The following is an 18,409-nucleotide window of genomic DNA, read 5'->3' on the forward strand; positions in this document are numbered from 1 at the left end:
AATGTCCGTTTTTAAGAAGTGTCTGCTATTCAGAAAAAAAGTGTAAGATGTTACACAATAGGATAAGCATATTACAGTACGTACGTACTTTACGAACATAAGGTTTCTCTTTCCTACATTCAAGGAACAAAATACTGTACTACATACGGTGAATTTAAATCTACTAAAGTTTGAATTTCTGCGACATCATAGCAGAAGTGACACACACTTCTCAAGATAACCACAAAGAATATTGTCTACTGCCTGCACTTTTAAAAAGAAATACGTTCGGTGTAACATGAAACAATGCATGCTAGTTCGAAATACTGGCCATTGTTGTATCGAATTTTAGGAATTGTGACAGTTTTCTTTCAGGTTGTCCGTTATTAAGAAGTTTTATTTGCGTTGGGTAGGTATTTTTCAGTGTCCGCGTCCGTTATTAAGAAGTAATTGCCATTAAACCCCATGTATTTCTGCTTGGGAAATTAAAAATTTCCGTAATTTAGAGGTGTGTGCTATTCAGAGGTGTCCATTAGGATAAGTTTTAATGTAAATTTTGCCAAATTTATAGAATGTTTAGATTCTGTCAAAGGGTCGCATGACATTTTGAAAATACTGTGTGATACCCGGACTATAGAAAACTTGGTATCAGTTGGCATTTGTGATTAAGTTTGGACCGATACAGTTCCTGCATAATTTCATATTCTAAAATTCAGTGGTTTTTTTTCTTAATGGCTATTTTATATTACACCTATTATTACTATGATGTATAGTTAATACTGTATATGTAGAAGTGTTTGTTGAAGATACTGTGAGAGTTTTGAACCATTGACAAGTTGAGAAAATTAATGTCTGTTTAAAGCTTGGCTGGCACCACATACTGGCATTGTAATATAATAAACTGTACTCACATTGGCAACTTGTAAGATTGCCTTGGCTTCTTTTAAGATAAATTATCAAACATTATCAACACTTACATGTTGCAGACTATAGTGTTAAAGGTATAAAAGTAGGTAGGTATCCATAAAAATGTTAGATTTGTTGTAATACTACATGTAAAAGATGAAAGTTGATTGATTGAGTTGGTGTTTAAGTCCACATTATGCACAGTAAGGCTAATTGGGACTGGACCTACAGTTTAAAATGGGATCCAAACCATTATGTGGCTCCACCGGGTTATCGAACCCGGGACCCCCCTTGATTACACACAAGGCGACAATGCTACCACTATGCCATCAGGGAGGCAAAAATTAAAGTTGAAACATGTTGTACCTACAGAGTAGCCTGTGCTAGATGTTTGTTTACATAATATACAGGGTGATTCTAAAGGTAGGGTACAAACGAAAACCACAGATTCCTCCCATGAAATAGAGACGAAAGTGCCTCTTCCACTTTGCCGAGAGATGCCTCCGTGAGGAACTAGACAACGCCGAAAACGTGTGAAAATGAACTTCACACCGCTGTACAGCCAGTACCAGTGAAGATAGAAAGGCGAAACAAAAGAAGTCAAAAGGAACACCAAAGTCATCCATCCGAAAATCACCAGGCGGCAGCTGCGCAGCGCATGCGCATGGGGTTCCACAAAGGAAATAGGAGTGTCCCGCAACACAAGTGAAGGGAGAGGGTAGCGATCGACAACGGTAGGGACAAAAGAAGCAATGAAGCATGAAGTAACAATTGCACAGCGGGAAACAAACACCATGACTGAAGCAGTGCAGTCGAGAAAAGTAGTGCGGGGTTGCAGAACCACAGAACACAGAACAGACGCATACATGGTTCGGGGCAGAAATGGCGGCGCTGGCGGTGCAGTGCATGGGGAGTCCCCAAATACAGTGGGGAGACACCGCAGCAAGAACAAAGCACGGTGCAACAAAAGAGAAAGAGGACCGGACGGGGACCTGCCAAGGAGACAACAAACGCGGGACGAGGGATTCCCCGTAGCAGCACCGAGGGGATGTCGCTCAGAGGTCGTGCGCCAGCAGGACAAACACAGCAACTACGGGCACAGGAGGTTATTGCCAATGAAAGGTGCACGTACAGATAGGACCACGTACCCAACCCCACACTACTTTTCTCGACTGCACTGCTTCAGTCATGGTGTTTGTTTCCCGCTGTGCAATTGTTACTTCATGCTTCATTGCTTCTTTTGTCCCTACCGTTGTCGATCGCTACTTTCTCCCTTCACTTGTGTTGCGGGACACTCCTATTTCCTTTGTGGAACCCCATGCGCATGCGCTGCGCAGCTGCCGCCTGGTGATTTTCAGATGGATGACTTTGGTGTTCCTTTTGACTTCTTTTGTTCCGCCTTTCTATCTTCACTGGTACTGGCTGTACAGCGGTGTGAAGTTCATTTTCACACGTTTTCAGCGTTGTCTAGCTCCTCACGGAGGCATCTCTCGGCAAAGTGGAAGAGGCACTTTCGTCTCTATTTCATGGGAGGAATCTGTGGTTTTCGTTTGTACCCTACCTTTAGAATCACCCTGTATGTGACTTTATTGTTTTGAAGTACAGGACATTCACAAATTAGTTAGACAAAGTATGCTTCCACAGCTGATGAACAAGCTACAGAATCCCCAAGGTCTGCAGAAAACTGCTGGAAAAATTTGTCTAGCTCGAAGGAAATAAACCATCAACCAACCACGTGGAGAAAATTCCTTACAAGAATCGGCAACAGCATTAACTCAACTATTGGACATGTCATTCCACACTTGAACAAGATTGGGAGGAAGGTAAAATTGAATTTCTATCTCAATGTCCAGAACTGTAATTATGACATGTTTTGGCCCACAAAGAGCTGTTGCACTACACACATTAGTTTTAGATTATGTAGAAAGGAAGCTTGTGCAGTGTACATTCAAATACAGAACCACATTACAGCCCTAACCTTACCTTTGAGCATTAAGTTCACAAGAATCTAAAGGTGAGCCTGAAGGAATATCATCTGCCGTAAGTCCCTTCTTGTATGCTTTGTACATGTGGTTCGTGAGCCACGAGAAGGTAACAAATGAGAAGAAACCAACTCTGTCGACTGGCATCTCATCCTTGGGTCTAAAAAGTACATAATATTCAATAAGTAAATAAAAATGACCCTTTGTGCAGACAAACAATATGCAATAAAACATTAAACTATGGCTAAGCTGGTACCAGATTTACCCAACAATGATACCAGTGCTGCTATTCTCACCAATATCAATACTGGTACTTTGAAACAATTTAAAGTAAATCAGAATATTGACACGTCCTTTTCTCTTGTACAAATGTTTATTGTTCTTTCCCAATTACCTTTCTCGTTGTACAAATGCTTATTGTTATTAATCTAAATCTTCTTTCATTAATCTAAATCTCTGTTATTTATTTTGTGATTCTTGTGGTATGTAATATTTAGACTTATCACTGACAATGTCACGATAGCGACTGACCTTTATGTACATATCTTGTATGAGCTGTTGCCATGGGAATTGCGACTGTCTTTTGTCTCTAGTTCGGGCTTCGAGTTTTAAAAGAGTGGTCAAGCTGAATTGTAGGATGCTGTTATTTCTTTGAAATTCCAATGGAATTATGCATATAAGTATTTTTATCTTGCAAAGAACCAAATATACTTCTTGTTCTTAGTAAAAACTAGACTTTGACTTCATTTGAACAACTAACGACAGAGATATTACCCATACTCTGAGAGGCATCACATGAATGCTGCAAGTCTTCATGTGATCATGTTTTTTAGTTAAATCATGTGCCTTTGACTAAAAGAACATGTCAATATTTATCAATTTGGTATCAGTTCGTTATATCGGAGACACTTTAAAATCGGATATTTTGTGTTTCGTATGGTTCGTACTTACCAATTGTGTATTGCGGAACATATTTGAAGGTGCCATTAAGGTTTTCACACGATTAGAAACGTTTTTACACTAAAATAAGCCATTTCTCGAAGTGATGCAGAACACACGTCATGGTGCGAGCCCCACAAACCATTCACGGATAGCCCCAAAAACCATTTATGGTAAAGTGCTCCCCTGTGCATAGCACTACGCCATGAAGGCGTATAGGGGGTGTGGGGGTAACGCCCCACACTTTCTTGATCCGGTCGTGAGTGGGGGTGATGTGATCAGCATCACGCCCCTGACAGCCTTTACCCCCCAGGGTTTCCCCCAGGTACCCATGTTATTCGACGCTGGGTGGGCGCCGGGGCCGCTTCCATCGTTAGAAAAGTTCCCGGATTTGAACCGGCCGGGGATCGAACCCGGGACCTTTAGCATGGTAGTCAGACGCGTTACCGTAGCCCCAAAAACCATTTGGGATTGTATAACCATTCACGAATAACCCCAAAACCCATTCCCGGATAGCCCCACGGACCATTCACAGGTTAGGTTAGGCAAACATAGTTAAAAAAAACGGCGTTGTTAAGTTTTCACTTAAATTGAAGCAAAGGGAATTGATTTCCGGCTGAAATAGATTGAAAGATGAAAGAAAATACCTCGAAGAACTTCGACAATGCTACAGAAACTGATTTCCGTAAGTAGTTTCTCCTATAAATTTGAAGAAAAGTGTCACCGATATAACAAACTATTACCATCAATTTTTAATACATTGTTTTTCTTTAGTACTATATCATATCAGTAAAATAATTTTACCTTAAAATATTCATAACTGCACATGATATGATTATTTAATCACAATACTATTACTTCTCATACTGGGAAGTATCAAAGAGTTATCAAAAAAGAAATTAACTTACCCTTTACTCTTCCTCACAGGTATCAAGTTTTTAAGAGCAGTCTTATACTTTGAAATTCCCTGGTCAGGTATGTATCGAGGAATTGGCTTCCCATAAGCTCTATACCTTGATGTGGCTGGTTTGATTGTCGCTCCTTCATCCAAGTCTCTGAAACTGAAAAGAATTAAAATTAGACATTAGAGTTAACACTGTCATCTTTGCACCAAAAATTGCAGATACATTTACAAGGGTTCATCTGTGAAAGCAAATGAGAAGAGCAAATCAGTCACCATAGTAGAAATTTCTGTGACATTAACATGTTGTTTTCATTATTTGTTTATTAAAAATTCAGGCTAATTGCACCCTTCTCTTAAAGCAGGAACATAATCCCTTTGGCAAAAGCATAGTATTTGAAAGAAAATATATTAAGAGGACCAATATTTTGTAGTTGGGTTCCTTGCCAAGAACAAATTAAAACAAATCGAACAAGGAAAAATCAGTAATATAGCATAATGTTAACTCATGGTACAGTCACGGACACTTCTAGGTTGTAACAACCCCATTGACTTTCAATGGGTTAATTACTGCCCAGAAGTGTCCGTGACTGTACATCAGCCCTTCAGGCGCAGGGCCTACCTACCAACTGCCAGCCTCACTCCCACCTCCAACTAGTCACAGGGTGATATGTGATCAGCACGACGAAACCCCACTAGTCGTTGTAGGTTGTTACGCTACTCATTCGTAGCTCTCCAATTTCTCCACACTCAGGAGAAACGTTGTTATGTTTCCTCCTGGGCATTCGAGCCTGTGCACGTCCCGTAGCCGGAACCCAAAGCATGACACCTTAGACCAATCAGCCATGGTGCGGGACTGCTGTTCCTTTGCCAATACTACCTAAAGAGCAAGTTGACTTTTGGGAACGATGATATCAATGATAAACATGAGGAGGAAAACTATGTAAAATTTCTGTCCCTAAAATTTCATGCCATGTAAACACTAATTCAACCTAAGAAAAAAAAATTGCATTACGGAGTTTAGTCGCTAGGCATACCTGTCTTCCAACGCTTCATGGATTTCTTCATTAAGGTCAATATTTTCAAGAGAGCCAATATCAGAAATGCCGGTACCTCCTGGACTGTCCCCCATAATTACTAGCTGAGTACTGGCATTGATTATGATCTCACTTTGATTATTAATCACTTCATGATTCTGAAAAAAAAACACCAATAACTAAAAAATAGTCACTTAATAATATTTACTGAAAAAGCAGAATTTGCTGTCTGTGTGCATTGGCCCGTTGTTTAGAAACACCAAAAATATTAAAAATTGCTTACAATTTGGAAGTTTCCAATCGGAAAACTAGGGTTTTGTTTCTCAAGGTGCCTCTTGCATGACAGCTGACCACATGTTTAAAAAATATTGATGAGGATAAGTGTTGGTACACTGATAAAGATAGCTCATTTAAAACCTGAACAATTATAATAACTCATGTTGATTGAGTTGGCATTTTGAGTCCACTGTATGCGCAGTAAGGCTAATTGGGACAGGACATACATTTAAAGTGGGACCACAACCACTATGTGCCTCCACCAGGTAATGAACTCTTGATAACAAGGTGACAACGCTACCACTACAACATCGAGAAGGCCAATTGTACATACTTCACTCACATGGGCAGGCACTGGCTCATCCTGATATACTGCCAAAATACACTGTTCTACAATTAACTTCATTTCTTTTTTTACGAAAACAAAAGTATCCTTTTCTCATCAATGTTTGGGTATTGAATGCCACAATGACATTACCTTCGGTTGACTGTGTCACGTTTTCATATTGTGCAGGGAATATACCTTGAATCATGTGCAAGTGTTGAACCTATGCCTGAGGCCTATACAGAAGGTCCTAATTTTTCACAATAATGATAACAACAAAAAACATCATATATGGCCCAAAATTGCTTATAAGAGATGAAATTATATTTTAAAAAAAAGGTAAAGTGCTCCCCTGTGCTTAGCACCATGCCATGAAGGCGTATAGGGGGTGTGGGGGGTAACGCTCCACACTTTCTTGATATGATCAGCATCACGCCCCTGACCGCCTTTACCTCCCAGGGTTTCCCCCAGGTACCCATGTTATTCGACGCTGGGTGGGTGCCGGGGTTGCTTCCAACGTTAGAAAAGTTCCCGGATTTGAACCGGCCGGGGATCGAACCCGGGACCTTTAGCATGGTAGTCAGACACATTACCGACTGAGCCACCGCGAATTTGCATAACTACTAAGTCATTCAATAATGCAAATGTATGAGTTTACATGATTTTCTTCAGCATTTCTCATAACTTCGATCATATCTGGCATATACTCTGTAAAGAACACTACTACTATACGCATTTAAGGTTTTCTATAAATTTGTGGTACAAAGTAGTATTTTAGAAATACAGTAGCCACAAATAATATATACAGTAAAACCTTGTTAATCTGGACAAATGGGGGGGATAAGTTGACCGGTTTAACTGAAATAACCTAAAAGAACAGTAGAAAGTGCATTAGAACTCCCTTTATAGAAACAAAACATGTTTATTATGGTGTATTTAAAGGGCATAGTCTTAAATACACTATACAGTACAGTACAAAGTCTGCGGGAAACAGAATTTCATCAGTGATTGACTGCCTTTTCTTTGGGAAATTCTCTTGTTGACTTCTAGCCACATTTAAAACCTTGCATCGTGCTTGTTTCTTTTTAACCTTATGGCTATCCGGATTAAGCGAAGTCTGGCTTATCGGGGTCCAGGTTAACGAAGTTTTACTGTATAGTGACAGGTACATAAGTTATTACTAGGGTATTATTTTCTCTTTTTATTGAAAACTATCCTGGCTACACCACTAAGTAACAATGAGTTTCTTTATTATGCTTTTATCAGTTTTTAACATAAGGTACCTAAACCAAAACTTGATCTCAATATTCGAAGTTTTTAACATGTGATCAGATGTAGTGGCGATGGAAAAATATATACAATAAGTAAGAATTGTTGCGGTAAACCAGGTCAAATTTTCAAAATACACCACTGATAAGATGTCATGCAACAAAAGCCTTTAAAATATTTTAAATGCTGGCACAGTAACATTTTTATTTTTAAAATACACCATATAATAACACGCAATCTCCCATGTACGTTAACAAGTGTCCAGCAATGCACCTGCATACGTACCTCTGCAGCTCAACCAGTCTGTCATCAATGAATACCTTAGGAACTACAGACATTGTATCTTTGGAATTAATTGCTGGTGTGAAACTGCAGTGAAATATGGGGGTAAAAGGCAACCAAAGAGTTGTGCTGATCACATCACACATCATGCCTTCAGCAATTTTTTCTCTCTCTCTCTCTCTCTCTCTCTCACACACACACACAAAGCAAAACTTGACCCATAGTCAAGTCACATATGCATGGTACTTTTCAACATTTCAGTCTGGTATATGAGATTCCACTCCTGAATTATTAAAGATTCCCATGTTCTTGTAAACACTGTTTAATAAACATATGAATCAAAAAATAAACATATGAACAATTTTAAACTATGGAAATGGAAGCATATTTTCAAGGCTACAAGCACTAGAATACAATCCAAAAAATTGCTTTTCTCATTGTGAGAGACTATATTAATTTTGATTTTTACACCATGTTTATGTCACTACTTATTGTCACTGATTTGAAAGTGTAATTGTTCACAGGACCAAACAAAATATTGTTATTTTCCTTTTAGTATGTGCCACTAAACCTGTCTAACCCTTCCTTAGATTTTTAGGAGTCGCGTATTCTCCCATTTCATGAGGTTTACCGTCAGTAAACAAACTTTTTTTATTTTCTTGTACTTTACGGTTATTACAAGCATAAGAAAACAGTTTTACTTTGTGACGTTTCAGGAGAACGTTTAATGAATTCAAAATTAGAAACTCTCTACCAGATGTGGAAACCACAGGAATATATAATATAAGTTGTTCATGTTCAAAGGATTATGTGGGACAAACAGCAAGGAAAATGGCAATAAGATGGCACGAACACGATTTGGACATTATAAATCTAAACCCAAGAACAGGTTTGTCAACTCATATCATCGAAGAGAAACATTTGATTAAAAAGAGAAGGGTTTTAAAAAGATTGACGGGAAACATAGAGTTGAATGTCTGGGAAGCTTCGTTCATTCACTGGAATAAATTAAATAATGAAAATGGTAACATAGATCCAGTATGGAGTTTTCTTTTTCACAAATGGAGTAAGCCACCATCTTTAAAATTTAATGTAACAGAAAACATCAAGAGACTTTGTGAAAACAATGATGAATTTGAATTACCTGATTATATTTGGGATTCATAATTTTTAAAAATCTCAAATAAAAATAAAACAGACTGCTTTTTTTCAAGTTGCTATATTACAACAATGTAACATTGACAACATCCATTATATAAGGGATTCTTTTTGTTTAAAATATTACTAACCATTGTTATAACTGTATCTTTAGTCAAAATGAAAATAAATGTCTGATGAAAGGAGCGTGTGTTCTCCTGAAACGTCACAAACAAAAACTGTTTTCTTATGCTTGTAATAACCGTAAAGTACAAGAAAATAATTCTATAATGCAAGCAATGCGTACATACAAGAAAAACTTTTTTCTATATATGTATAGAAATTGTCAGAAAATTTGAAGTTGTCGGACTTCTGTTTTTGTTTTAGTTGCATGCCTGCATTTATTTCTATTATAACTAATTAATATATAATAAATATATACAATAAATACAAATTATGGTGATAAACCAGGTCAATTTTTCAGAATACACCAATGATTTTTAGAGATCCAGTGTACGTAACTGCCTAATTTAACAACTGGTGGGTATGTGTGTTCATATATTACGGCATTTGTTACGTAAAGAAAACAAAGATGAACTAATCATGAGAACTATTACAAACATAAACAACAGCCAGCAATAGCTAGCTATAAGAACAGATTTTGCCATATGGCTTTCCGATGAAAATACAAGAAAAGAAATGTACACACACCTTCCCTGGACACTAATAAAAAAAAAACAGTAGTTATTTATAGCAAAAATGTCAAAAAATGATACAAAGAAGAGGGGAATCTTTGTATACAACAGCCCAATACCAAACGACACATTTTAGGGGATATTTCATCACTATTTTATAAGTACAAGGGTGATATTGGCAACAGTTTGTTATATCAGAGACACATTTCTTCATTTTTACAGAAGAAACTACTTACGGAAATGAGTTTCTCCAAGGTTTACAACGTTCGTGGAGGTATTTTCTTTCATCGTGGAATCTATTTGACCGGCAAATCATATTTTTTCAACAGAAATATCCCACTGACGCACAATTGCCATGCTTCCCGTACGTGAACTGCATGCTTCGCACATTCGATGACGTAACCCACTATGCTTGCCTAACCCAACCAAACCTAACCTTATGGAAATGGTTTGTGGTGCTATCCGTCAGCTACCGTGCATAATGGTTCAAGGAGATATCCGTGAATGGTTCATGGGGCTATCCTTCAGCTACCTGGGCTATCATCAGCTACCCCTGCATAATGTATAATTTCCACCAGTGACGAACACGATAGTACGTATTTTTTTCGGTGAAGAAGATAGAAACACTGCATACCCACAACGTGAGTCAAGATGTGCCCGCCATATTGTGTGTTTCCGGAAGCGAAGAAAGGAATAAAAAAAATAATCACTCTATATGTGAAAAATTGTCTTTGTTTTCATGTAAAAAGCATAATGGCACCTTGAACTATGTTCCGCAATACACAATTGGTAAGTACGAATCAAGCGAAACACAAAATATCCAATTTAAATGTGTCTCCGATATAATGAACTGTTACCGTGATATTCTATCTGTACACCATAGTATAATTTTACTATACAGTTAAAATACCTTACTTTGTATGGTACTAATCTGATATTCCCCGGACAGATTTCTTCATTTTTACAGAAGAAACTGCTTACGGTAATAAGTTCCTGTAGCATTGTCTAACATCTGGAAGATGTTTTGTGTGATGTGGGAATGTTTCATAGCGGAAATTCAATCACTAACGCATAGCCCCACGAACCATTTCCAGTAAGGTTAGGTTAGGTAGGGTCACGTATAGGTTACAATAGTTAAAAATTGGTTTCGAAAAAAATATGCGTAGCCCCACACACCATTTTCGCATAGCCCCACGAACCATTTGCGGAAACGTACGTTCTTCAGTTACAAAAACACTTTTTTTAAAAAAAAAAAAATTGCAATTACTTTCATCAAAAAAACGTGAATGCACCTTCAAGAATGTTCCGCGAAGCAGATGGGCAAGTATGAATGTCAAAAATTCACGGTAAATGTCTGTTATATCGGAGACACATTTCTATGGGATATTTTCACTTTTAAATGGTTCGTACTTACCAATTGTGTATTGCGGAACATAGTTGAAGGTGCCATTATGCTTTTTACACTAAAAACTTCGATTTTTCACATTACGAGTAATTCTTTTGGGTCCTTTCTTCCGTTGCGGAACATACAATATGGCGTACACAGCTGTGGATCATCATGCGTCGTGCTTGTGTTTTGTTGATTTGGAGTGGGTATGCAGTGTTTCAACCTTCTTAACCGAAAAATGCCTACTTTCGTGTTCATTATGTCATCACAAACCATTGACGGATAACCCCAAAAACCATTCCCGATTGCCCCAAAAACCATTTCTGGCAAGGTTAGGTTAGGTTGGGTTAGGTAAGCATAGTTAAAAGAATAAAAATTCTGGTAAAAAAAAAGGCACGTTTGGAAACACTGGCGAGACTGTGTGACTTTCGATGCTCGTGCCATCTGCAGGTACATAATGGAAACAACGGCATAATGTTGTTGCTTTGCACAAAATGCAAGTTTATTATATCAAAAGTGCTTATTTCTTGTTGTGCAGCATTATACAGTGAGAAAATACCTCCACGAACTTTCAAAATACTACAGAAACTCATTTCCGTAAGTAGTTTCTTCTGTAAAAATGTGTCTCCGATATAACAGACATTTACCAAATTCAGAAAATGAAAAGTTATAGGTGTCCGGGAACTATCAGATTTTTACCCTTTGTATTTCACGACATAACATGTAACATTGCTATCTTAATGTTTAAGATAATAAAGGATCTTGTACTGTAATAGAGTAGTTATGTAGTAATGTTTAGAGATGGTTTATATTATTTATGTACCTACCCAGCTTCTTCATATGAGATTTTAGGAGACATTAAATAGAAAATTGATTTTAATGTATTGGAGGATCGAGTTTATCGAGCAAAATTAAAGCCAATTGAAAACATAAAACGGGTGTTACGATTTTTTTCGTTTGGTGTGTGTGTGTGTGTAGGTGTTTGGTTGTCGATAGGATTTTTAAGTGGCTACACGTCGTACTTAAATACGCACCTTACAATCTTACTGCACCTTTACTCTTGACATTTGTTGAAATGATTTAAACATACTAAAAGCGACAACTACTAACAGTCGCTTCCATACGAACGTGCAATGTCATGATAAATTATAAATTGTATCATTATAGCTATTTCAGTTTTAGTATGACACTGTGTACAGAATCAAAGGTGTACAATTTGAGTATAATAATCATATGTCAAATATGATTATTCCATTCTTACTTTTAATATCTTACAATCCAGTCATCTATCTTCTTTCACTGAATTTGTATTAAGTACCGAACCACTTGTTGCTTATTAACTATTGCACACGTCAGCTGATCAGCTTCTATCATAGAACATGAAATTCAAAAGCATTAAAAGTCTGTAGATAATCTCATAAAAGTAAGCTAGGAGCCTACTTTCCTATATCTTGGTGTCTACGACTGCGAAAGGTACACAACATACATTCACGCACGAACGGCCCGACACAACAACAGTCAACACAACAGAAGTCAGTCAAATCAGAAGTCAAGACAAGACTTTTAAATTTCTGGTGGTTGCTGGTTATTTACCTCTGGTAGCGCGTGCGCTCGCCCCTGCTCCATCTCACTTATCACAGATTGGATTTTCACTTATGGTCTACCTCGTACTTTTGCTGTTCAATCAAATCTTATCTCCATATACATATGGATCAGTTCATCGCTACATGAAATTATATTCCCTTTATTTTAATTTGTTGTTTGTAAAAGCAGCCGTAGCAACTAAATGACTGTTTAAAAATGTGAAAAAATATAAAAGGCGCCAGGTAAATAAAAGGGAGAGGCATTTTTTTCTTCGCCTTGGCAAGCCCCACCCATCCCTTCAAGATTTCCGAGACCAGACTGCGCCAAAAGGGGCGGATGCTCCCCGGTCAACCAGTCTGCCTCCCAGAGCAGGCCTGGGGGGGGAGGGGGCAAGTCGGGCACTCGCCCGAGCCCCCGCCCTTCAGGGAAACCCGCTCCAGATAAAAGTAATTGTTGGTATACGGTTTAATACGAGTTTATAGAACGCTGGGGATGAGTTATGTTATGATGAAATTGATGAATTGACACTCACAAACATCCATGCCCAGGGACCACTGGCGTCGTAGCGCGATGTCTCCGCCACGGGGACGGCTAGAGAACGTTTTCAAAAGAAACATTCGAATCATGTTGACTGACGTAACTAGCATGGGCGTCGCCAGAAATTTTCCTAGAGGAGTCGAATCGAAGATGTCGAGGACACCCCCTCCCCTCAAAAATATGCTGATGCAGACTAGTGGCACATGCAGAAGTTTGTCAAAGAGGGCTTAATTTTTAAAATGATTGCATTATCGGTATTTTAAATTATGTTATTATTATTATATTTATTACTAGTAGTAGTAGTTCCGGGAACTTTTCTAACGATGGAAGCGGCCCCGGCGCCCACCCAGCGTCGAATAACATGGGTACCTGGGGGAAACCCTGGGGGGTAAAGGCGGTCAGGGGCGTGATGCTGATCACATCCCCCCACTCACGACCGGATCAAGAAAGTGTGGGGCGTTACCCCCACACCCCCTATACGCCTTCATGGCGTGGTGCTATGCACAGGGGAGCACTTTACCTTTTTTTACTTTAGTAGTAGTAGTAGTAGCAGCAGTAGTAGTTTTAGTTTAGTTTATTTTAGCATCCAATAAGTTTTTTATATGAATAATATATACATAATAGTTACTTCTAACATTAGTAGCAGTAGCAGCAGCAAATGCAGTAGTATAAGAAGCTTCAAAACGTGTGAAAGTTACAAATTAACAGAGTTTCAGTGATGCAAATTATGAAAGTTTCGTACCAAATTCGATATCTCAAGACCATTTTTAAACGATGACGCAAAATGAGGTAAAATAAAGGGCTTCGTTTATAAATTGCCATAAATTGAAAAAATTAGATGGAAATTTCCAGGGGGTCGACCGAACGGTTCGACCCTTCTGCCAACGCCCATGGTAACTAGGGGGTTACGGGACGAGAAAATTTTGGTAGGGATAGGATTGGGAATTAAATATTAAAAATTTTGGCGTTCGGGAATTGAAAAAATCTACTGCACGGGAAATTACGAAATATACATACTATTTCCACCTTCAAGTGATTGCTTTTGTACTTCTGGAATAAAAGCTGTTAAATTCATGAAATTTCAGACAATTACAGTGCAGAAAACATCAAGAATTTACCTATTCTAAATATCCAGATTTTCTAGGCCGTTCGAGATTACCAAAAAGAAAAAAAGAAAACATTTCCCGAAGTCAGGGGCTGAGCTTGATAATTCACACCCCGTCATTTTGAATTGTTACTTTCTCTACACTACCCTTCGACATGTGAAAACATGGAGCAGACAGAGGTACCATGAAGGACAAGAGATTAAATCGTATTAAATGCTCTCTGATATGTGTGCATTGTGAAAATACAAAACGACATAGGCCTTCCCAGATGGCGTAGTGGTAACGTCGTCGCCTTGTAATCAAGGGATCCCGGTTTCGATACCCGGTGGAGGCACATGGCACAGTGGTTCGGATTCCACTTAACTGTAGGTCCAGTCCCGATTAGCTTTTTTGTGCATAAAACGGTCTTAAAAACTTAAAACAACAATTCAATTGAATACAAAAGGACACAGAACTGTTCATCAACAAAGTAGATGTTCCTGGAAAAGAAGAAAGGCAATTCCAGTTTCTATTTAAATAATAGACTCGAGTCTGGACACTAAAGTATTTTCAATTCAATTTGAATTTTATGATCTGTAAAGTAATAATAATAATAACAACAACAATAAGGGCAAGATATGAAAATTTACTCGCCGGCCACCGTGGTGAAGTGGTTATCACATCGCGCTACGATGCAAGGGATTCCGGATTCGAATCCCGGATGTTTGTGAGTGTCCATTCATCAATTTCATCATTTCATCACTCATCCCAATCTTCGCAATTAGCCAAAATTGGCAGAAAAGCGAAGTAAAATAAACCAAATCAATCAATGAACATACTCTGTTTCCCCTGATGGAAGAAAATCTACTGGCGCCCTTGCATGGCAATGAGACTGAGACACTTATTGTACCGGGAGGCGAGTTTCTCTATATTCTAGACACAGTGGCGTACCCAAGGGGGGTTGGTGGGTGTTTTAACCCCCCTTTGGCCTAGTATTCCTAAAAAATAATGCAAAAGACAGGAAGAGATGGCGAAATGATGGCAGACTACCAAAAAAATGTGTACGTAACCCCTCCCTTTTGAAAATCCTGGGCACGCCACTGTCTGGCACATACACTTCTGCCGCCCGTTGTTTACTGGCCACACAGCAGTGAAGGCGATAGAAATAAATGTTGAGCGTCAGAGAAGAGATAATAATATTTTCTGTGGAACAGTCATAGTTAACGTACACCAAAATACCATACAAATGCATATATAGGCCAGAATCACAGTTATATACAACGTGGCCAAGTTAAGAATGGCCGTGTGTGGCTACAGTCGAATTTTTAACCGTAAGCAAGTAGAGGGAGAGTTGGCGATGCAATCAGCTGTTTGCATTGTTCCCTTTCTCCAGGATGGCCGAATTGTTCAGCACTGGCAAAAGACATGATTGAAGGGAAACGGAGGAGAGAAAACAATGACTGCACTGCGCACTTTAGTTCGCGACTTTGCCAAGGGCATTATTATTCTGGATAGGCTGTACCTAGTATTCATGTTTGCCCCCTGGTTCCGTCTGCAAAACAACGCCATGAAAAGCAATTTTGGCCTGATTGGGAGAAGCCATTGGCTTCCATTGTCTCCTTGTGGATCTGCACCTGGAGCAAGTTGTCGGAAGTAACTTCATCAGATTTTGCAATTATTTCAGTTTAAAGTCGCTCATAAGACTCCCACATTTTGTCGTTCACTTTCCCATGGATACAGGTGCTTCTGCTCGGTTGCACAATATTTTCTTATCACTTAAGATAAAAATGTGGATGATTATGTAATCAAGCAGGAAGAAAAACATCCCATATTACCAAAGAGATGGTATTACCTTGAGGCTGCGAGATAGGCTAAGCAAGACAAATATTTGCATAGCCAATTTTCTAAGTGTGTGCTGAAACTATTTAATAGCATTATTAATCAGAGTGCAAAATCCTGGGGGGACGGAGGGGATTTCCCCCCACCAACAATATCGGCCTCAAAAATCCCCCCACCAAAAATTTTCGGTGGGGAGAGTTTTTGTTACAACAAACAAATGATAGGCAATTACTTTTAATTTCAAATATACTGTACTAACTACTAAGAATAATATAATAATATCGAATACAAATTAGTGTAGTTGTGAGTGTTCAATGCTTTTTCTCTCTCAAGAGATCATTAACAAATCTACATTAATACGCACAATAAAACTAAAACAAGAATGCAAAACAATAATAACTGTGAAAACTAATTTATATATATTAACATAAAGCAAAAACTTTAAAAAGACTTACACATAATAAAACCACTTCAACTATTTTATAATTTATTAACATCTTTAACCAGTTAGTAAAGGAAGTAGTGTGCTACTTTATAATATCAGTAATAATTATAGTTATATAGTTTTAATTTAGTAATTTATTTTTACTATTTATAACATTATAAATATGTATATCGTATAATTTTTATGTATGTTTGTAGGGAGGGGGTTTGTAGATTAAGATCTTTCTCCCCCCACCAGTCTTAAATCATTTCGCACCCTGTTATTAATAGTGTTTTGGTATGTATCGTAAGCCAAAGTTGAAATAAATACCAGATCCACTTGCATAGCCAGATATGTAGAAGAGTCAGCCAGCCGTTCATAAACATTTCATCGTTATTATTATTTTTATAAAGTAATAATATCTATAATAATTATAAACGACAAATAACTGTAAATACTGTTTTTCCAAACTACGAGGGGGTGCTGATAAGTCTTTAGCTAAACGTAATAATAATAATAATAAAACACTGAGTCATGGAGTTATTAGTGGTGCCCGTTGACTCGTTCAGTCATGGACACTCCTGGGTTGTGATGACACCGTTGAAAGTCAATGGTGGTGTTACAATCCAGAAGTGTCCGTAACTGTTGATTCGTATTCACCGACAAGAAGAAAAAGATTGAATCTCTCTTTTCAGTGCTCATCTTGAAGAATTCAGAACATTGCTGATCCGCATCTACACAGTATATAGAGGAGAAGGTCTAAATATAGGCGAAGGTTTAAATATGGGTTTTGGAGTTATCAGCGCTCCCGAGTGCTGCAGCCTGGCAGAGGCTATTGGAACTGGTTATTTGTCAAGGACAAAGGTTGCGCCGCCAATTCGCAAAATAAAATGGTCGTTAGTTTCAGCCTTGGACGCGGTTATAGAATTGCGACCTCCGAAAACGTTTTGCAGGTATGTTTTAACTCAGCGTTTTCTGAATTCTCATCTGCTTTGTATAGGTTATGATATTAGCGGTACATAAAACAAATGTGGGCTTTTATAATGCCATGATTTGTTTGTGAAATATGTACCACACAGAGCAAAAATAAATTGAAGAAGAAAAATAGCGTGATGGTTTAAATATGGGCTATGACATGCGGTCTAATGTTAAGATCAGATTTTCAACAAATATTTGGATGTTTTTCTTAATTTCGATTTTTTCCATTACGCGTGAGTTTCAAAACAACAGATTATTCATAAATATGAATTTTATAATGTTTTACGATAAATGACTGGTTTTTTTTTAAAAAAATCCTTTTTGTGATATTGCCACTAGTAGCCCATATTTAGACCACAATTTTGAAATACATCATTTTACCATATTTTGGAAATTCCTTTTTTATATATAAAAATGGAGACCTTCTATACTTTAGCATGCTATTACATTTAGTATTTAAGTATATATTTCATAGATAGTATGCATTTTAAAGGCAGGTGCTTGATATATTAATTTTTATCCTCCGAAAATGACAACATAAAAAGGGGGCCCATATTTAGACATTTTCCCCTCTCTCTCTCTCTCTCTATATATATATATATATATATATATATATAGGCCTATATATATATATATATATATATATATATATATATATATATAATAAGCGAAAGTGAAACTATCTGTTGAATTCCTGGGATTCTATAAGATGTCAGAAGCACAGAGAGAACATTAGGCTCCCCCCCCCCTGCCCCACATTGAGAGGGCGTCTGCAACGCCACTGTTGGTACTGTCATTCAAAGCTTTATGATCCCATTCTAATCCTTGCCTTCTAGTAAGTTCGATG

General features: G+C 37.9%; 1 protein-coding gene across 7 annotated transcripts in view; it reads right to left on the bottom strand.

Annotated features, from left to right (window-relative positions):
- The window catches only part of LOC145981960 (ATP-binding cassette sub-family C member 5-like), a 119,695-nt gene extending 105,423 nt beyond the window's left edge, over positions 1–14,272 (bottom strand). For 3 of the 7 annotated variants that reach the window (XM_083115462.1, XM_083115456.1, XM_083115457.1), the window contains exons 1-4: positions 12,709–12,980; positions 5,745–5,902; positions 4,715–4,867; positions 2,869–3,027 (exon numbers count right to left, since the gene is read on the bottom strand). In XM_083115462.1, the coding sequence (XP_082971588.1) occupies positions 2,869–3,027; positions 4,715–4,867; positions 5,745–5,902; positions 12,709–12,741 (503 nt within the window). In that variant the 5' untranslated portion in view covers positions 12,742–12,980. Of the gene's footprint in view, positions 1–2,868; positions 3,028–4,714; positions 4,868–5,744; positions 5,903–12,149; positions 12,260–12,376; positions 12,648–12,708; positions 12,982–14,253 lie in introns of those variants that run through there. The other 4 variants (XM_083115460.1, XM_083115458.1, XM_083115459.1 and 1 more) reach the window with 4 other exon arrangements.
- Between the last annotated feature and the right edge of the window lie 4,137 nt (positions 14,273–18,409).

The sequence above is a fragment of the Lepisma saccharinum genome, chromosome 30 (genome assembly GCF_977018435.1).
Source record: "Lepisma saccharinum chromosome 30, izLepSacc3.1, whole genome shotgun sequence".
Taxonomy (NCBI): domain Eukaryota; kingdom Metazoa; phylum Arthropoda; class Insecta; order Zygentoma; family Lepismatidae; genus Lepisma; species Lepisma saccharinum.